Below are 20,242 nucleotides of genomic sequence, written 5' to 3'. Positions count from 1 at the left end.
AGTCGATAACAGCGACGCATCTGTTGGTGTTGAAAGCGAGTTAGCAGCCCTTTAGTTTTTGTTTTGATTGTGTTTGCACGTGTTCCGCGTTTTCATTTTGAAGAAAACAACAATTTAATCACAATGTCTGACAAGTAAGTGCACAAAAACTACTAAATCACAAGAGAAAGCTTACTAATTTAATGCTTTACTGTACAGATATGCAGTGTCCAATAAATTGCCTGGAAAAACAGTCTCAGTGCTCAAGCACCGCAAGCGTCGCATTCAACAGGACAAATCTGTGCTAGACCAAAAGCGTAATGATCGTATCAAACGCATTGTAAAAACCAAGGCACACCACAAGTTTCGCCGCGCTGAATCCTTTGTCATGGGTTACTTGAAAGCGGAGCGCACATCCAATCGCATCCGGCGGACAATTCTACGCACAAATGTCACCGAACAGAGCGCCGAAGCGGCAGCGGAAACAAATCCCAGACTGCTGTTGGTTATGCGTCATGCGGGCAAGATGATTTACGACAAAACCACCGCAAACATCTTTCGCACCTTGCGTATGCCAAGGCGTCACAACGCCGTCTTCTTAGAGAACAACAAAGAGAATCAGCTGCTGTTGCGCGTCATCGAACCTTTTGTTGTCTTCGGTCATCCATCATTGAGCACTATTCGAGAGTTGCTATTTAAGAAGGGATTTGCTAGCATTGATGGCAAAAAGACGGCCATACAGTCGAACACCATGGTAGAGGAGCAACTGGGCGAGAAGGGCATCATTTGCCTGGAAGATATCATACATGAAATCTGCACAGTTGGGCCAAATTTCGCGGCAGTCAATGATTTTCTGTGTGCCTTTTCTGTAAGTTAACTAATGCCATATTTTTTATTATGTATAACTCATTTTCTACTTTATGCTTATAGCTATCAAGTCCTCGCGATGGTTGGAAGAAAAAGGTTTCCGTCTCCTTTAAGCGTGGCGGCGAATATGGAGATCGTGGCAATGGCATCAACGATGTCATTGCGCGTTGCCTGTAAAAATTTCAACCCTAGTAGACTTTAATTTTCCTAAAAAACTTAAATAAATAGTTGTATGTATAAACTCAAAAAAAGACACATCACTGATCATTATGTCGGGCATCTATTTTGCCAGCGGCGACAGCAATGCCAACGTCGAATACCAAACCATCTCCACAGCTACCAACGAAATTAGTCCTGAGCAAACAGAGCGTTTGCATGATTTGATTTCAAAGGCACAACTCGAGAAATTGCACGAATCCTTTAATGCAAGTCCAAATCAAGTTGTGGGTTTCACCGAATTGCGAAGATTGCTTGAGGATGTGGACGTCACGTTTAGTGATTACACCTATAATCGTTTATTTCTTAAGATTAATCAGAATCGGGATTTCATGATCGATTGGAATGAGTTTGTTTCGTATTTGATCTTTGGTTTTCAAGAGGAGGATCCCAGCAGTCAAAAGGAAGCACTCATTATGCCGATTTCAACGGCGCCATCGGTACGAAAAACCGAACACAGATCCGCAGTCTGTTGTCTGGCATTGCTCAAGGTAAAGTCCGATCAGACGCCGCTTGAGGAGATTACAGAGACCACGAACTATTCGTTTGGTGGCGAAGATTCGCCTGAGAATTCGGGCATGTGGGTGACGGCCAGTCATGAGGGACAGCTGCGTTTCTGGAGCGCACACATGGAACCGCTGCGCAGTGCGGTCTCCGAGAGCAGTAAGTAAATGAATAGGAATAACTATAACGCTTAAGCTCCTGCTGTTGCAGTTCACTTGAAGATGCCTACTTGGATATTGGCACTTCAAGCGCTGTCCGACGTCAGCATCGTTTGCACCTCGTCCACCGAGCGTGAGTTGAGGTTCCATGAGACAATTGCCTCCACGTTCACGCTGCGCATGGTCATTCGTAGTCTGCCCTATGCCGTCTACTGCATGAGCTATGCCTTCTACAACAATGGCAAAGTGCACTCCAAGTTGGTGCTGGGTGATTATGCGGGCAATGTGCGCATCTTGTCCTATTCTCCTTATTTGCGTGGTCCATTCCAAGCCAAACCGGGCGCTGCTTTGATCGAGCTCGTCTGGGCAGATGTGTTACGTGGTCGCATTCCGTTGTTGGTGCCGCGGGAATACATTAATCTGCACAATGAGCTCATCTCATGTGTCTACTACTCGCTGCACATGAACACGCTGTTCGCCTCGGCGGAGTATCGCAACACCAAGAAGTATCGCGGTCGTTGTCCTGGCCTCATCATGGTCAGCAACGATGATCGCAACAACTTTCGCATTCCTTTGGGTGTCACCGTCTTCTATGTGTCGGAAATTAAGAATATTTTAGTCACAGGTGGCCCAGATACTTTTGTACGCATCTGGGATGTTTATGTTTCATCGGAACCATCGGCTATACTCACTGGCCACAATGGTGGCATCGTAGCGGTCTTTGTGCAGCCGGAAGAGAACAAAGTATACAGTGTTGACTATCACAAGATCATCAAGGTGTGGGATTTGCAAGAGCACACATTGCTTCAAACCTATGGCGATCTGGTGCGCATCATTCACCACAGCGAAATGGACATCAAGTACTATTATCATTCGCATCTCCGGGAATTGATGGTTGCGGGTCGCAAGCTCATCTCGATCAAGTGCTGTCCGCGGGTTCGTGTCGATCTCACCGATGGCAATACGCATGCTGCTCCCGTCTCTGTGGTGCTTTATAATCGTCTGTTTCGAAACATTGTCACTTGTGGTTTGGATAGCTATATTATAGTCTGGGATCCGTGGAGTGGCAGGCGCAAGATCATCATGAAGAATTGTCATACGAAGATGATCTACGGTGAGACCATTGATATTGAGATCACGGCTGCCTGCTTTGATCCGCTGGAACAGTTTCTGTTGACGGGTGCTCGGGATGGTTCGCTTAAGATTTGGAACTACAACAATTCAGTGGTGATACGCAACATGAGCATACAGCCGGATCAGGAGGTCACAGCAGTTATTTGGGTTGTAGATCGGTGCGTGAACTTGAAAATACCTTTGTAAAAGTAGAGAAACGCATCTTTTTCCTTATTTACTGGTACTCATTTCCCTAGCATACTCGCGATGGGCTGGGATCGACAGGTTACCGAGTTCAATGATGTTGTGGGTCGTGAGTATGGCGATCCCAAGAAGTGGTCCAAGTTTCACACAGACGACATCACTTGCGCCGATGTTAAGTTGGGCGAGGGCGTTGTTACGGCCACCTATTCGGGTGAGATTATCTTCTGGAAACTGGAGACAGGTCAGCCATATCGACGCTACAATGTCATGGATCCCAAGCGCTTCATTGAGCTAAAACTCAGTCGGGATGAGGAAAAACATGAGCGACGCAGCAAACGCATGTCCTCGTTGTCGGCAATCGCGCGTATGTCGCGCATGCCGACGGTTGGTGGTAGCTTCAACAAACCCGATGAGATTAAAGATTACGGCGCCAATATACCTGTCTCTGTGCAGGCGGTGCTCTTTCTGCAGAAGCGTCCCATGACCAAGGATCACGGTAGATCTGGTTCTTTATCATTTTAGTTTCCTTTATTTATTCAACTGTTTGCAGGGAGTGTCTTTATCTCGTTAGATACGGGTATTATTCAGGTATATTCGCATCATCAGCATGGCGGCATCCTCAGTCAGTTCTATGCAGTGCACAAGTTGGGCGATTGCGTGCTTACCATGGCTACGGATCGCAAGAATCGTTTTTTATATACTGGTACAGCCTTCGGATACATCAAGGTCTGGCACATTGTCAATTATTGGTGAGTAGCGAGGCATTATTATTATATAGGGCATTATAGGGTATAATACATTTGCCATATATCAGACTGAAGTAAAAGTCAACTTATTCATTTGTCTATCTTAAGGAATTTGTAAACTTACTCTAGAATTTCTGCAACTTCGTTAGCGGTAGTTCACTGTAAGGTCACACGCTTCAATGGCAGGCATAAAGAAACCACAGAAATTGGTTCTAACGACACGACTCATTATCATACATGTGTATATTAGCTTGTATACGTGTCATCCATCCGCCTACACAACAAACCAACAACCCTTAAGGCCGACAGGCACTTTGCGTGTCTAGCCGAATTTCCGAGCTCAGCAAACTTTGCCAAAAACTATAATAATAAATAACTCATAACTAGAACACAAAGCAGACTGAGTTGAGGCAGGAGAGACTTAATAAAGACAGACATTCAGACATCATTCTGCGACTTCTCTGCAGTGTACCAGAGGCAGAGAAGATTCACGTGTGCATGCCGAGACTGCGACTGGAGTTCATTTTTCTGCGCAAGGAAGTCTTTATGCCCAGAGCGAAGCGCATAGTGAGAAATCAACCGGAGCCGATGCTGGTCAGTTCCTATAAGGGACATTTGAAGGCCATCAATTCCATTGGTTTCATCAATTTGCCCAAGATAATATTCACGTAAGTGAAGCTGTCACTATAAATTTGTTTCTCTTTCAATTTTTAATCCTCTCCATAGTGGCAGTCACGACTACTCGTGTCGCTTGTGGACCCAAGGCGGCCGTTACCTGGGTACCTTGGGCACAGTGCTGCCGTGGTCGAAGCTGTCGCCCTTCGAGCGCGCCGGTGAGGATAATCGCGCCTATCGTCTGCCGCCAGACATCAAGAAGGTTGCCAGCTCCACAACGCTTAAGGTCATTACGGGCGTACAGTACCACACGCCGGTCAAACGCGCCCGAGTCAGCGAGAAGCGAGAGGATGATCGTGAGATGGAGGAGAGCACGGCCAACGATTTGAAGAGCATGTTCGACAAGCCGCTCAGAGAACCCATTCTGGGCAATCACTTTACACTGCCCGGTCGCAGTGCCATCGAGCAGCGCATCGAACTGGACACAACGCAGCTTTATATTCCAGTCTACACGCATCTGCGTGTGCATCCCTCGACGATGATGGATAATCTTCCCACGCCGCCTATTATTGGGCAGGTGAAGGCCGAGAATTATTTGAAACATTACATGCCCGTTGAGGGAAAAGTCGATCCCAATACGTCCGCGATTAATATAAGAGAACCGCAACCGTTGCAGCCACAGCAGCCACAAGTGCGCTACAAAGGTGGAGCTGTCTCCTCCTCCAGTCAGCAGAAGCCACGCAAATCCAAAACCAAACCGTCCTAATACTAAAACTTGTTTATTATTTCTTTGTGTGTCGCGTGCAATTATAAAGTGAATCCTTTCTAGGAGTGCAGCATGCGCACCGCATTGTACATCTGGGCGGCGGTGATCAGTAATCTGCTCTCACGCTTCGACAGGCATTTGTAGGCATGGGCAAGCAGCTTGTCCAGTGCAGCGATATCAATTTCATCGGGGCTGTTGGCATTGATAGCTATGCTCTCGTCTTTCAACGGCTCCTTCTGCAGTTACAACAAATGATGATGTGGTTGATGATGATGATGTGTTTGTGTTGTGCTGTTGAATCAGTTTTGTGGATAGTAAACGCTGCAGGCACTTACCAGGTTGTCCAAATAGGCAAGCAGCTGGTGACCCACCGAGGCAATCTTGAGGAATGCTGTCTGCGAGCCATCGGCAAACAGATTAAGACGTCGACCGGCAATCTCCAGCAGGAGGCGGCCCAACTCCTCATCCTCGCTGATATCATGGAGCAGTACTTGCGCCTCCGCATCGTAACCAAAGGCATACAGCTCCACCACCTTAAAAGATTATCAATCGACCATCTGTTTATGTAGCTTGAAAGTTCTAACTCACCTGTTTGCGTAGTATGGGCAGCTTGTCCAGCTTCCAGCTGTCTGCCAATTCGCATATCTTGGCCATGTAAAACACATGATCGAGTATGTACAATTGTTCCAGATCTTCGCGTATCAGATCCATTGTGGCTGCCACAGTGTTGCACAAGAATTGCGTGCGCTTCTCCTGCAACACCAAATCAGGTGGCGGCAGCACATAAGGCAGCTCTTTGTTAATGTCCGCAAGCATCGCCTGATTGGACAGTGCATCGAACAACGTGGTGACTGGACGCGGAAATCGCAGCTGAAACGTGGCTATGAAATGCAACACGCCGCACAGTTGTGTGTGAAGCTGCAGCAGCTCGGGCAGCGCATTGTGCTGTTGCAGGGCCAGAAACTGCACTGGCAGCTGACCCTCGCTTAGGGCCTGCTCGAAGCGCAGATCTCTCTTTCCATGTTCCAACGAGGTGGTAAAATGTTGCAAGAACTCCAGACATAACTCCAGAAAGTCCGGCACAAGTCCCGCAGACATGTCCAGATCCTGCTGGCACATTTTATCCACCGGTAGTCGGCCCACCTTTTGCATTAACTTTGCTGCTGCTTGTAGCGGATACTTTAAAGTTGCCTGCCACAACATGCAACAGATGCCATGTTTGAGAGCCCAATCCGCTTGCCGGAATTGTGCTAGACAGAGAAGAGCTACACGCATGCGTTCCAGCGAGGCCAACTGTTTGCTCCAGTGAACCATGTGCTGCCAGGCCATCACGCTGAGGAGTACACCCGACTCCAGGCTGAAGGGAAAGTGAGCACGCAGCAGTGCCAAGCGTTCCAAGACAGGTTCGAGGGGCTCGCAAGGTTTGCCTGGTTCTGGTTCGATTTCCTCGCTTTCCTCTGGCTCCTCTGCTGGTAGCTGTTCCTTTTTCTTGGCCTTTTCTTTTGATTTTGGTTTCGGCTTTGTGCCGCCCTCCGGTTGCTCATCGTCCGTTTCATTCTCTGGCGGCGTAAACTCCACAATAAGCGATGGGTGTATGCGACTGTAGTTCAGCCACTTGGCCGTGAGTTCCGTCACAATGCCTTTGCCACCACTGAGTATGTTCTTGAGGCTGCAATCGGGAGGTTCGTAAGTCAACTCTGCGCCCACAGGTGCGCGGCAAATCTTTGGTTGTCTGAAAATAAACAGCTCTTAAATAAACAAACTACAAAGTAAGGTATAGAATGTCTTACGATAATATGGCTCCCAAAACAGACACATCTTCCAGCTTGCCGATGAGCAGTCCCCACTGTGCCTCATCGTGTGATATGGTTTCCCAGCGTTCCTCGTCCTCCGCTGCGCTCTCTTCGCAAGAGCCATCTCTGCGACCGCGCCATAATTGTATGGCAACCATCTTGCAGACAATTGCCACTAGCAGCCCAGCAAATTGTTTGCTCTCCAGCAGCAGCTCACGCACCTGTTGCCACCAGGGCGAAATAGCATTGTAGGCATAGTCATTGATGTGTTCGCCGGCCAGTTCGCAAATAATGCGAAGCATAGCAGCAATGCGCGACATATCCTCCACAACTTCATCACAGTTGGTGTACTCAAAGGGCTTGTCTAGCCAGAAGTAGATGACTAGTGTCAGCAAATCCTTGCTGGGAATGCAGGCATCTGTGGCCCACTGCTTGAACTGCTCCAGACACATGCCATGCGCAAAGAATCTACCAAAGAGATCGTTGCTCACGCAGCCATATTTGTCCTGCTTCTCCGCTAATAATGTGACGCAATCTGGGGCATCGATGTTAAAGATACTCAAATACGCGATAAACTCTTCGATGTTGTGACTCCCCTGTAGCTTAAAGGTGACTTCGCGAGGCGGCGCTGGCTTCTCGCTGCCTGCGTCCAGCAAGATGACCAACTGATTGATGGTCACCAGATCCGCATCAGAGAGCTCCAAGAGCTCAAAGGGCGTGATGTTATCACTGCTTGGCTGCTGATAGTTGCTCAGTGTCAGGTAGAGATCGGTCAAGCGTTTGTAGTTGCCAATTTGATGCTGAAACTCTTCCGATGCTTCATCAACCGGTTTGCTCTCAGCAAAGGCATTCACAATACTTTGGAACAGCTCTGGTTGCAGGCGTTTACTCTTCAGCAGCATCTCCAGGCACTGCTGCCGCACCTCCAACGTTTCCAGCTTGCCAGCCAGCCGAGCAATGGCAGCAAATTGCTGCAATCGATCCTCGCCTGCGGAATGCGCCAAAGCACGCAACTGGTTGCGGAGCTGTCGCAGCATTTCAATGTCTCGCGATGTCTGTGAATTGGTTTCACTTAGTGCATAATGAAAGGGTATAATGACTTCTTTAAGACTTCCATTGCTGGGATCGAGAAATAGGCAATGATTAATAGCTGGCGCTTTGCGCGATTGGTTACCCGGCGTGCCCAATGGACTGTGATTGTTATAGATCAGCTGACCACTTTTGCACACAGTAAACGCAGCTACTTTAGGTCCATTCTGGAGTGCCCAAATGTCTAGGCAACCGAGACGCGGCGCATAGATGACCAGAAATAGCGCCTTGCGATGATGCGACTTTATGCCGCGCACCGAACGCTCTTTGATGGGCACAAAGGCACACTGTGCATCACGATAGCCTTTCCATACACGCAATATAATCGCTTGTTGAGTGTCCACCAGCATTACACGATCCAGATTATCTGTGACAGCAGCCAGCTTGGCACCTGGTGCTATGATCATGCTGAGCCCATCACGTTTGCCATCGTAGAGCCGACACCGGGTGCGCATCGGCGCCTCCTTTCTGGGCATGGGTGGCAGCTGTTCCGATGGCGCTTCCTCCGGCGAGCGTCGAAATAATCCGCCTAGCAGATTCTTGTAGGCCATGCCTATCACATCTTTGGCCACTTCACCAATAGAGACCGTCTTGTAGCCCTCCTCGGCCTCAAAGAAACCAAGGTAAGGTTCAGCGCCCGCTGCCAACACTTGGGAGCTGCGCACTGGTATCGATTGCACCTTGGCAAAGTATCCATGGGAGATGCTTTGTTGTACAATGAAATCGTAGCTGGGCATTCGTTGATTTGTCACTATGGCAGCATCGTTGATAATGCTCTCGCGCTGCCGTTTAAACTTGTATTTGTGGAATGCGACAACGTCGGCAATTTGAACTCCAGAACGCTCTAAGGCGCCACGTTGCATATTGTGGCGACAATTGGCCAGTATGGGCAATATGTCCTGCCCATTGATGAAGCACATACAACTGCTGTAGATGAAGTAGAGCAAAGCATCTGCCTCCGAGTGACGTGGCGGCGACAATAGTTTGATGCCCAGCACGGCGTCCTCCTGACAACTGCCGGGATTGAACAAGTATACAATTTAATAGTTCACTTGATTAAGAATTAATGTTACCATTGAGAGAACAGCTTAACGCCAGTATCCGTATAGAAGAGCACCATTCCAGAGGTAAGTCCAACGGCGACACAAGTCCAATCCACGTCTGTAGAGCGCACCAAGTGCGTCATGGGCAAACACAGTAAACTGGTCACAATCTGATTCGTGTTCTCTAGTTCGCCGCACCAGGTGAGCGCATATGTGTTCTCCTGGGCATTGCTGTCCCAGTAGGTGGAGAGAAAAGCCAATTTTTCGCCCTGGGCCAGCGCAATTGTTTCGCCAGTGGGCGACATTGCATAGTTGACGGCATTAAGCCAGTTATCATCTGCATTGGTATGGGAGTCTTTAAGAAATACCTTTATTGGACACTGATTTTCTCTATTTTACCGTGACCAAGTCCGAAGTATTCTTGCACCTTCCGAAAATCTAAAATATTTCCAAAACTTTTCACTTCGCAAGCCATTTTTCTTTGTTGTCATCACACAGCTGTGAGCTTGCGGCGTTGCCAGACTGTCGCAAGTTGCTAGAGCAACATGTAAACAAGTGTGTGGCCAGCTTTTATCCCAAGTTTATCGAAAGCTTTTTCGATAATTTAAAACTGTGCGCCGAATTTGAATTAACGGGCGCGGACATGGCATCAATTTAAATTACGACACAGCGTGTTCATTAACTCCTTTGGCGACCAATAATAACTTTAATATTCCATAATTTACGATACAAATTTACACTTACACATTCATTCACAAATTGAATAGAAATATACTATATACAAATTAAATCAAATCGGACTCCACACCGCTATCAATATAATCTTTAAGCATAATGCCACATTTACTAGGCAGCAGCCGAGTCCAGTTGTTAATGTATAGCAGCGTGCTGGGAATGGTTACTTCCAGGCAATCGGCACGATGCGCTGCCACAATCTGTTTGGCCACTTCCTTGGGATCCAAAAGACCCAACAGCGATGGAAACTTGACTTTGGGATTCTTGCAGAGACCCGTGTTTGTCATGTAGGGAAAAATTGTGGTTGTTTTTATCTGCATAAGAAAATTGTTAAATACGCATTCGACGGGTGAATTCAAAATTTATTACCAAATCCTTGTATGGCCCCTCGCGTATCTCCTCGTGCAGCGCCTCCATCAAGCCACGCACTGCATATTTGGTGGCACAATACGGCACCAGATTGGACAATCCAATCAGTCCGGCAATGGAGGACAGACAAACAATGTGGCCACGTCCCAGCTCCTTCATCTGACCCAGAAATGCCTGGATAGTCCAGAACTGCGAGAAGACATTCACATCAAAGACACGCTGGATTTCCTCAGCCGATTGTTGAGGCAGCGGATGCGTTGGCATAATGCCCACATTGTTGACCAACACGGACACAGGACCCACCTCGGCCAGAACGCGATCCGCTAGAGCCAAAACCTGCTCTCGCTTCGACACATCGCAGCTGTCAACGAGAGTTTTCATTAGGTATGCTTGTAATTGAATTAACATACTAAATCTTAAAGGCTTACCTGAAACTGTGCACTGCACCACGATTTAAATTCTTGATCTGCTGCACAGTTTCCAGATTGTTCTGCTCGTTGATATCCACGCAGACCACTGTGCAGCCAGAACTGGCATAATGCAAGGCCAGCTCCCGGCCAATACCATGACCAGTGCCAGTTATCTGGGCGAAAAGATAAGTTTGAGAGGAAAGAGAAAAGGGAAATACAGTGAAAGTTCTTATGACAACTGATAGTCTGTCTAATTCATTAAACGCCTTCTGGTTTGTTTGCTTGTTTTTCCATCTCTTCTTCAACTAATTGCCTATCTTTTAATCCATTTAAGCATATAGAACTTCCCGACTAGAAAAGCTAAGGACACAAAACTTTCTGATGTTTAAACTTACATCAAGCTGATCTTTAATGTCTATTAAATCGAATCTTCTCCATCAATTAAAATCTATTGATCAGTGTTTTCGCTCACAGCGGGTTTATTAGAGCTGTCTCAAATCAATTTTCATGTGATCTGAGATTAGAGGCTGAAATGCTGCGCGAATCGGTGATAAGGTGTATTTAATAAAGCAGTATTTAACTGATTAAAACACATGCTACTTGAATAATAATAATAGTAAAATGGGCAGACTTCACATATTCAGTAAAATTAAAAAGAAAATAAAATTCAATTTTTGAAATACATTACAATATTTTAGTTCCGGGATTTTACATATATTAACACTGATTCGGGCTTCATTCAGTGTATTTTTTCAAGATTTCTTTTTCTGTCTTCATGATATTCTGTCCTACAACTTCAAAATTATTAAAACTAGAACACTAACAACATTCTATTGTATATTAATAACCTTACAGAACATGAGATTTTATCCAAAACTTTTGGTTCACCGTATCGAGAGTGCACTGTAGTGTCAAATGTCACTTACCAGTACAACCTCACCGCTGATATCCTTTTGCTTTTTGGGCAAAAACGTTTGAGCCAGCAACAAAATCAGCTCCAACAGCACACGAGCAAAGAGCACAACGAATTGCAAAAGATCTTGGACCACAGCGAAGATGCGCTTGGAGGCAGTTGTGGTACTGAAAATAACGAAATGGAATAACTTATGAGCAAAAACAATTCTCTTGAATAAAGTCAAGCAAATATGGTTAATGCACAAGTGTAATTTATCTATTTGTATGCGCAGTGTTCAAGTGGTCATCGGACTTTGCATCAGCATATCGAGCATAACGACAATGACAACAATGTTAATGATAATGCAATCCATATGCAACGCAACTCAAGCTACATCTCCAAGCGCCAAGCTGCGGACTTTGGCGATAACTCTTGGCCCAGTTTTGGGTCGCTGCTAGAACTTTGACTAATGAAGCACTTCGTAGTCTTTAATCTAAACACGTATAAAGTATTATTACAAGTATTGAATACTTACTGTATAATTTCACGTTCAATCATGTTGACAACAATTTGCAAGGGGCTCGTTTGTTTGTGTGCTTCAAAGAATCGAATGACTCCACTTGGCCTTAAGTTCAACCAAAGTCGGCACGCTGCAAAAGTGTTTAATGGAAAATCTTTTATTTTGATTGTAATCAAATTGTTTTTTAGTGTCTTGCTTGCTGTCACGACAAATACAAACAAGTAAGAAAGTTACAGTTGAGTGTGCTCGACTGTGAGATACCCGCTACCCATTTTGAATAAAAGCAAAATATTGCGGTATTTTTTTCAAAATATACCAAAAATGCAAAAATACTAAAAATATACCAAATGGTATTTTTGTTATATCGATATAGTACCACATTCAAAATATACCATAGACGGCATAATATACCAGATTGTCCGCCAAAGCAACTAAGACCCCTAGTAAGTAGGCGTTTTTGCTCATACAAAAGTATTTTTTTAATAACTTCCACAATTTTTATCTGATCGCAACCAAATTTTCAGGAATCATAACTACTATAGTAGTTATTATATATACCAACTCTAGCTTTAAAATTACGCTTGTTATTCGATTTTTTTGATTTGCGGGGGCGGAAGTGGGCGTGGCAAAAATTTGAAACAAACTTGATCTGCGTGCAAACATAACAAATGCTGTCGAAAAAAAATTATAGCTCTATCTCTTATAGTCTCTGAGATCTAGGTGTTCATACGGACGGACGGACAGACACACAGACACACAGACGGACAGACGGACATGGCTATATCGTCTCGGCTGTTGACGCTGATCAAGAATATATATACTTTATAGGGTCGGAGATGCCTCCTTCTACCTGTTACATACATTTCCTGCCGGCACAAAGTTATAATACCCTTCTACCCTATGGGTAGCGGGTATAAAAATATTAGCTGCTTGTGCTGTAACTTTGTAGTAACAATATTTTCTTCCGTATTTGCGTCGTTTTCTTTGCATTTTCTTTTGCTTTTCAGCCAATTTTTCGAGTGTAGTTTGCAAACGCTTTTCGGTTTTACAACCGGCAGAAAACATAGAGAGAGTGAGAGAGAGGGAGTGACGACAGCCGCAGCTGAAATGCAACATTTCCACTTTCGTTTTCGCTGCACTTCAATGTGGCACACACACACACACAATGGGGCAACTATTACGCTATGCCAAAAAAAAACACACACACTCTACAAATCTCAGTGGGGTCTTTTTGCTGTTAGACAATCAATGAGCCAGGCCAGACGAGACGTCGGAAGACCCATAAACGACTGCGGCATGTGGCATGTTGCAAGCAGACATTGTCGTCTCTCTTTGCGTTTGCACTGCTCGGCTTTGGCGATTCTCTTGTGTTGCAATAGATATTTGCAGCCAATTGGTAAAAACGAGGTGCGTTTCAATACTTTTCGCTGAGCACACGCGGCGTATGTTTATTAAGTATACCACACGATGGCTAAACAATTACTTTTTGTTGTTGCAATCTCTGCTGTTGCACTGCGCTTTCAGCTGAATATACTTCGAAATTTAGGAGACGCTGTGCAACCGCAACGCTTCGCTGCTCGCCAACAACTAAGTTGAGCTGCGTGCGCCGCAAACCGACGAAGTCTCTGTGCCAAGCGCAGGCAACAGCAAAGATAGAGAGAGAGAGAGTGATAAAAAGAGCAAATGAAAGAGACAATGAGCCAGAGTGAGTGCTTAAGCTTGTTGCTTGATCCTTGTGAAGGACGCCAGAGTTCAAAACAAATGCAAAACCAGCAAAACGACCTTCAAGTTCGACACAAGAAAAAGAGAAGAAAAACAAAACAACAGACAGAGAGACAGCTTGTCGTCGCATCATTAGCACCTTATTGTTTTTGTGACTGCATGATTTACCGTTTCAGTCTACAAAGACAAAGCTTGGACCAATTGCCGGTGACTCAGCAAACAGATTTGCGTCCAAGTTCAAGTTCAGCAAATGACAAACATAATGAGCAGCCAAACAACTCTGCAGTCAACTTATAAAGCAGGGCGAAAAGTTAAAAATAATAAATCAAATTGATTACAACGATTGAACACTGTTTCTCATTTTAAATTTATCAATTTATTGATTGCTATTGTATCTCAATAGTATTTCGCATCTTTGAGTTCACTTTAGCCAGGCTTCACTGTTTATCAACATCTTGCAATGAGCTGCATTCCCTTTGTTGTTTCTCAGTTGCAGCTCTGGTTCTGTGGCATGTGTCCTTCACTTTATCTCGCTCTCTTTCACAGCCTTTCGCTCATAAAAGACTAAAACAAAAGCCACTTCAAGTGTTTATAGTATGTTTTATCGGTTCGCTCTGTTGGAGAAGGTCAGTAAAGGGCCGTCCATCGTCAATGTTCGCCAATTTTGAGTACGTGCATATACCCGATCGACGACCCGTTCACAGCCGACATAATTGGTGTCAATTTGGATGATGTTTGCCTGCTTCAGTTGCCGTTGCTATTGCTGTTGCTGTTGCTGTCGAGCTGATCATCAGCTGTTGGAGGCACAAATTTTGCAGATTGTTAATTAAGTGACGTGACAAAAGTAATAAGTGCAAGTGCACAAGTACTCAAGTGAGAGTACACAGCGAAAGAGACGAGCTGATACCCTGTAGATACTTGTTAAGACGTTGAAAAAGAGACCTAATAAAAATATTTAAATTTTGATAAGCAAATTCAAAATTCAATAACTCCTTCGTCCATTTATTTTTACTTTCACTCACCTTTTAAAACTATAATACACAAAATTTAAACATAATAAAATATAAAGAAGTAATAGCTAAGTTGTGATAGTATTACTCTTTATATACTTTATATCGCTGTTAATATACGATATATAGCTAAAAATATATTATGGATTTTCTATTTCAATGGCTTTAAGATCTGCCATCAGTACAATAATAATCAACAGTTCAGCATGTATAGCAATTATAACAAATCTATTCATATAAATCAGAATATGGCATTTATGTAAATTGTCAAGTCAACTTTGCTTTCAGTTTTTGTTAGTCACAAATCAAAGCAAACATTCTCTGTCTCTGTCTGTTGCTATTGTTTGTTTCTCTTTTTGGTTAATTTGTCTTGAATCAATCAGAACTGAACCGGAAATACAAATCTCCCCTTTCTCGCTGACTTTGACTACGTAATGGAAACATTCGTATTCCCCAAATGGGATTTATAACGCAACTGCTGAATTAATGCTCAGTCTTTATTGCTAGCACGCCCCGTTCTTATCGCTGTTGTACATCCATATACATGCATATATATATCCTGTGACTGTGACAGGACTCTATTATTTGCGTGCATTAACAATCAATAATGACAAAAGCAAACTCAATTATGAATGCGAGTTTGGGGCTCCAATGGAGTTACGAATTTTGGGGGTAGATTGACTTCGGGAATTATCATGCACAAAATGAGCTGATAAGCATTGGAGATGGTTGATAAGTAGACATAATGCGAGCACTTCGATCCGAAATGGATTGAATCTAAAGGGAGAGTATGAATACTTTAATAAAAATAATTAAAATGGTATAATAACTTTAATAGACATATAAATATAGAATTTGTAACTAGCACAATAAAGTACAATTTATAAATATATATTAAAATAAATATAATAAACACAACTTTATAAATAAACCGAAATAATACATCTTTTATAATCTTTGTGATTTTTACTATTATTTGTCACAAATTATGATTTCTTGATGAACATACTAAAAATTATTTATTAATGAAGAAAATCATAACAATCAATATATAAACATCTTTTTTTTGTAAAATGAAATAAATAAAATAAAATGATTAAGGTCTCTGTTATAATAGTATTTTTATTTACTTAATGCAAAGAATTAAAGTATATTTTTAAAATATATTTAAAATCCTTATTAAAAGTTGAATAAATATAGTTTTTTTTTTGTATTTTCGTTTGGTATTTTTATTTATTAACTTCAACTTCACTTAACTATGGAATTTTAATTATTATAATCTAAGCTTTATTAATACATTTAATTTCTTTTTTTCCATGTATAGAGTATTTGGCTAGCACGCTTTCTAGCTGACCTTGACTTCATATGTGCATTAACACATTAAGTATTTCCAACTCCACTGACTAAATGCTGTCAACTGTCCTTTTACGTTATTAATGTACACACACACATTTCGACACACACATACACTCACATTTAAAAAAATGTATGCAAATGTATGTATGTTAATTGTCAATCGTCTGCCGGCAATGCGGGGCATGCAACAAACAAACAAGCAACAACTAACAACCAATAATGAAAATGCAAATGAAACAAGTAAGAAAGCTACAGTCGAGTGTACTCGACTGTGAGATACCCGCTACCCATTTTGAATAAAATAAATATAATTTGCGGTATTTTCTCAAAATATACCGAATATACTGCAAAAATACTAAAAATATACCAAATGGTATATTTGGTATATCGACATAGTACCGCATTCAAAATATACCATAGACGGCATAATATACCAGATTGTCAGCCAAAGCAACTAAGACCCCTAGTAAGTAGGCGTTTTTGCCCATACAAAAATATTTCTTTTATAACTTCGACAATTTTTATCTGATCGCAACCAAATTTTCAGAAATCATAACTACTATAGTAGTTATTATATATACCAAAATTCGGAACTCTAGCTTTAAAATTACGCTTGTTATTCGATTTTTTTGTTTTGCGGGGGCGGAAGTGGGCGTGGCAAAAATTTGAAACAAACTTGATCTGCGTGCAAACATAACAAATGTTGTCGAAAAAAAATTATAGCTCTATCTCTTATAGTCTCTGAGATCTAGGTGTTCATACGGACGGACGGACAGACACACAGACGGACAGACGGACAGACGGACATGGCTATATCGTCTCGGCTGTTGACGCTGATCAAGAATATATATACTTTATAGGGTCGGAGATGCCTCCTTCTACCTGTTACATACATTTCCTGCCGGCACAAAGTTATAATACCCTTCTACCCTATGGGTAGCGGGTATAAAAACACAAAACACAAAACACAAAATCAGCAGCAGCAACAACAAGAACAGTACTAAAAGCAGTCGCCGCATTCAAAACGTGCTCGTTACGTTTTATCTTACGTTACGTTGTCCGCTACGTTGACGTAAGTTGTGAGCTGTGTGAGGAGCGCAGCCTAAAAGTCGGCTTCAGTTGTCATTGGTGAGTCGAGCGACGAGGAACTTTGTAAGTGGCGCAAACAAGAATTTCGAACGTCAAAAATGAAAACGTGAGTGCGAATGTGTGTGTGTGTGTATGTGTGTGTGGCCTTTGTGTTTGTGTTGAGCTCGTGATTTGTTTACCTGTCAAAATAATAAATAAAACTTTCGTGTTGCCAGTGCCGCATCAAATACATTTATTATTATTGTTGCTGTTGCTGTTGCCGTTGTTGTGGCATTGGTTGATGCGGAAGCGTTGTCCTCCCCATCCGAACATCAACTTACTTTGCCTTGGCTGCCTTTGGCGCCAGTCTGCAGTTGCCACATGCCTCGAACCTCCGGCCCAAGTGCAGTGTCAAAAGTCAGAGGATAGTAAAAATAATGTGTGTAGTCAGTCGGTTGCAATGTCGAAACAGCGTCAAGTTCACAATTCAGACATTCTATGACACGAAAATTGCATCAAGCAATTTGATTGAATTCGAATTCAATTGCCTTGCGGGGAGCAGAGCGAGAATGCAGTACACGAACGAATCGCACGTACAATTTACAATCGAATTAAGACATGTGCAACAGTTTTTCAATAGCAGTTTCGATTTCATTTAACCTTTAGGGCCAGCCCATAAATTGTGTGCAATTGTGTCATTAAGTTGGCAGCACCTCGTTAGCGAGTTGTCAGTCTTGCCACTGACATTTAATTATTAAAACTTAATCAATCAAGTTCGTAAACTAAAATTAAATTATTCAAGAATAAAACTAAATAAAAGATTATTTAAAGAATATTTAAGATTCAAATTTAAATTGTATGTCATTGTGTCATTAGATTGGCAGCACCACATTAACATCCTTAGTGATTTAAAACCAGTTTTCGACAATCAATAATGATTACACATAATCAAATTTAAATAAAATATTTTAAATATATATGTAAAATATATCACGAATTTCCATCCCTTCCCAAAACACTTCGCCTAAGCAAAAACTGTCAGTTAATAAGGCTTATACTTATATTTCCCAAATAATAACAGATTCTATGATTCACTGGCCACATCAGTATGTCGTTGTCAACGGCATTGATACCACAACAGTGTCAACCATGTAATCGCCAGACAGCCAAAATCTTTGCCCGAATCTTTGAGCAGCGTCATGGTCACTGGAGTTTCATGAAAAACCGCAGCATCTGTGGCAACAGCACGTCCATTGTGGAGCGTCCAGCTACGTCCAACAGTATTGTGAAATGTGGCAGCAGCACCTTGCAGACGTTGCAAAAGTCGCCCAGCTTCCTGCAGTTGCAACAAAGGCAAAAACCGTTTGCCTTGACAAACGAGGAATATCGCATCTATCCGCAAAGTGTCGATTTGGACGCCTTCTTTGGCGCCGAACAAAAGTGCGAAAAGGTGTCGGATGTGTGTCTGCTCAACGATCACTTCATACTGGTCAAGATGCCGCACGTGGAGCAGCAGAGTCAGGTGCCCAAAACGCCTCCAAAGCCGCCCGATGTGCAGAGCAAGTTTGGTGCCAAGTTACCGCGTTGCTTCAAATGCAATCGTGGCAGTCGTGTTTCACCCATACTCGAGGAACTGGAGGCGGAGCAACCCAACAGCACTTGGCACTCGAGTGACGATCACGATGTGGAGATCTTTGACTCGCAAACTCGTATCATTTCCGCACAGCATCAGCAGCAATTGCAGGCAATATCTAGTCCATTAACTAGACCTTTGCCTGAGTCTGTGATCGTGGAGCAGCCGCAACCTTTGAGGCAAATTCCGGACCCATCCTTGCAGCTACAGCTGGATACGTTCCAATCACCGCCACCTCCTCTTCCTGTTGTTGCTGATGCTCTCCAAGTAAGTCGCGGACCTTTGGACTGGTTCCTTTGGCCCTTCAGGCGACGTTCCTGCAGCAGACCCAAAGCTCAACTGGCGGCTGTGCATAAAACCTACTTTGTCAGGTGGAATAAACCCCCGGATACTTTGTGGCATGGTTATGGCGTGGAGCGCACTGAGGTGGATAAAGTCGGATTGCGTCGATGTCGCTCAGCAATCTTCTGAAGAGTTTCAAGCTAAGCTTGTGTATATTTTGTATATATTTCAAATATTGATAAACTATGCTAAAATGAAATAATTGAATTAATTTTTTGCATTAATAAAAAGCTACGATTAAACAATTGAATAAAATGCAAGAAAACAGTGATTTATTTTGAAAAGTTAGTTACAGTTAAAATTTTAAAAACCATTTAACTCTGAATTATTCCATATACAAATTTAAGAATAAATATTTAATTTTAAAAGAATTCTTTCTATTTTAAGAAAGATTACAATTAAGGTTATTTCAAAAACAAAACTTTAATTTCCAAATATTGGCAAATAATTCATATTCTTCATTTTATTTATTATACATTAATAAGTATCAAGGAAACACACCTTTCAAGTCCTTAACTGTAAGTACTTCGTGTCACTTTTCAGCACACAAGTCCAACTTTATTTCCGCATACAAAACACACATGTAAATACAACATGAAATATATTACCAAAACGTTTTGCATGCAATATGAGTTTGGGTAAAAAAAATGGAAACTTTAACTAAATAAATTGCAGTTGGAGTGCAGATAAAGTAAAAAGTTTAACTCCGTTTTTCAATGGAATTTTGCACGCGTCCGTGAAGTGAACTCCAAGACTGAGGCTAAATTGTGGTTAGTTGTAATTGGGGTAAAGGGGTTCTTACTACCGTTATTATTAAGTTAGGGGTCTGCTTTCAAGGAATGTCGAGCAATGCCGTTCGTTAAACTCTACTCGTCGCCAGGTGGCGCTGACGTGCGACTAATTACGAGGGCAAACATAAAAACCAAGTTGGCCAAGCAACTCGTAATGCAAATTTTAGCCCACCAACATATTCTCCAATTCCTCAAGCATCGACAGTTGTTTCCACCAACTTTCTCCACCAACTTCCCTCTTAACTTCTCCTTTTTTCACTCTGCTAACGAGTCATTTGTTGCAGCGTCGTGTGCCGCA

The 20,242-nt window shown here is 42.9% G+C and overlaps 5 protein-coding genes across 5 annotated transcripts; 3 read left to right on the top strand and 2 right to left on the bottom strand.

Moving 5' to 3' along the window:
• The first annotated feature begins 17 nt into the window (after window positions 1–17).
• On the top strand, window positions 18–1,099 carry LOC117563834 (60S ribosomal protein L7). The gene is made up of 3 exons (XM_034242363.2): window positions 18–134; window positions 199–847; window positions 910–1,099. Exons 1-3 carry the CDS (start codon window positions 124–126, stop codon window positions 1,021–1,023), a joined length of 774 nt encoding a protein of 257 aa, XP_034098254.1. The 5' UTR covers window positions 18–123; the 3' UTR covers window positions 1,024–1,099.
• Window positions 1,053–5,241, top strand: LOC117563833 (WD repeat-containing protein on Y chromosome). Its single transcript, XM_034242361.2, has 6 exons — window positions 1,053–1,725; window positions 1,777–3,016; window positions 3,095–3,537; window positions 3,592–3,790; window positions 4,255–4,455; window positions 4,514–5,241. The coding sequence occupies exons 1-6, from the start codon at window positions 1,116–1,118 to the stop codon at window positions 5,166–5,168; spliced, it is 3,348 nt and encodes a 1,115-aa protein (XP_034098252.1). The 5' UTR covers window positions 1,053–1,115; the 3' UTR covers window positions 5,169–5,241.
• Window positions 5,166–9,665, bottom strand: LOC117563832 (rab3 GTPase-activating protein regulatory subunit). The gene is made up of 6 exons (XM_034242360.2): window positions 9,493–9,665; window positions 9,124–9,430; window positions 6,959–9,064; window positions 5,757–6,900; window positions 5,504–5,701; window positions 5,166–5,404 (listed from the first exon to the last, which is right to left on the bottom strand). The coding sequence occupies exons 1-6, from the start codon at window positions 9,566–9,568 to the stop codon at window positions 5,228–5,230; spliced, it is 4,008 nt and encodes a 1,335-aa protein (XP_034098251.1). The 5' UTR covers window positions 9,569–9,665; the 3' UTR covers window positions 5,166–5,227.
• A 109-nt stretch (window positions 9,666–9,774) lies between these two features.
• LOC117565460 (short-chain dehydrogenase/reductase family 16C member 6) lies at window positions 9,775–13,598 on the bottom strand. Its single transcript, XM_034244563.2, has 6 exons — window positions 13,506–13,598; window positions 12,038–12,152; window positions 11,534–11,687; window positions 10,626–10,780; window positions 10,198–10,558; window positions 9,775–10,142 (listed from the first exon to the last, which is right to left on the bottom strand). The coding sequence occupies exons 2-6, from the start codon at window positions 12,058–12,060 to the stop codon at window positions 9,879–9,881; spliced, it is 957 nt and encodes a 318-aa protein (XP_034100454.1). The 5' UTR covers window positions 12,061–12,152; window positions 13,506–13,598; the 3' UTR covers window positions 9,775–9,878.
• A 4,599-nt stretch (window positions 13,599–18,197) lies between these two features.
• On the top strand, window positions 18,198–19,408 carry LOC117564359 (uncharacterized). The gene has a single exon (XM_034243073.2). The coding sequence runs from the start codon at window positions 18,287–18,289 to the stop codon at window positions 19,280–19,282; it is 996 nt and encodes a 331-aa protein (XP_034098964.1). The 5' UTR covers window positions 18,198–18,286; the 3' UTR covers window positions 19,283–19,408.
• Window positions 19,409–20,242: the final 834 nt, after the last annotated feature.

This window comes from Drosophila albomicans, chromosome 2L, assembly GCF_009650485.2.
Source record: "Drosophila albomicans strain 15112-1751.03 chromosome 2L, ASM965048v2, whole genome shotgun sequence".
NCBI classification, from domain to species: Eukaryota; Metazoa; Arthropoda; class Insecta; order Diptera; family Drosophilidae; genus Drosophila; species Drosophila albomicans.
This window is presented reverse-complemented; position numbering and strand designations above follow the sequence as displayed.

Bases quoted from the DNA above. Each gene is read 5' to 3' on its own strand.
- LOC117563834 (XM_034242363.2), top strand. The intron at 848-909 runs GTAAGTTAACTA...TTATGCTTATAG, and splicing joins ATTTTCTGTGTGCCTTTTCT to CTATCAAGTCCTCGCGATGG.
- LOC117563832 (XM_034242360.2), bottom strand. From the start codon at position 9,568: ATGGCTTGCGAAGTGAAAAGTTTTGGAAATATTTTAGATTTTCGGAAG. The intron at 9,431-9,492 runs GTAAAATAGAGA...ATACCAATGCAG, and splicing joins ATACTTCGGACTTGGTCACG to ATGATAACTGGCTTAATGCC. The intron at 9,065-9,123 runs GTAACATTAATT...CAATCCCGGCAG, and splicing joins GTTAAGCTGTTCTCTCAATG to TTGTCAGGAGGACGCCGTGC.
- LOC117564359 (XM_034243073.2), top strand. From the start codon at position 18,287: ATGTCGTTGTCAACGGCATTGATACCACAACAGTGTCAACCATGTAAT.
- LOC117565460 (XM_034244563.2), bottom strand. From the start codon at position 12,060: ATGATTGAACGTGAAATTATACA. The intron at 11,688-12,037 runs GTAAGTATTCAA...CGTTATTTTCAG, and splicing joins ATTGAACGTGAAATTATACA to TACCACAACTGCCTCCAAGC. The intron at 10,559-10,625 runs GTAAGCCTTTAA...TCTCGTTGACAG, and splicing joins GGTGCAGTGCACAGTTTCAG to CTGCGATGTGTCGAAGCGAG.
- LOC117563833 (XM_034242361.2), top strand. From the start codon at position 1,116: ATGTCGGGCATCTATTTTGCCAGCGGCGACAGCAATGCCAACGTCGAA. The intron at 1,726-1,776 runs GTAAGTAAATGA...CTGCTGTTGCAG, and splicing joins CAGTGCGGTCTCCGAGAGCA to TTCACTTGAAGATGCCTACT. The intron at 3,017-3,094 runs GTGCGTGAACTT...TCATTTCCCTAG, and splicing joins GTTATTTGGGTTGTAGATCG to CATACTCGCGATGGGCTGGG.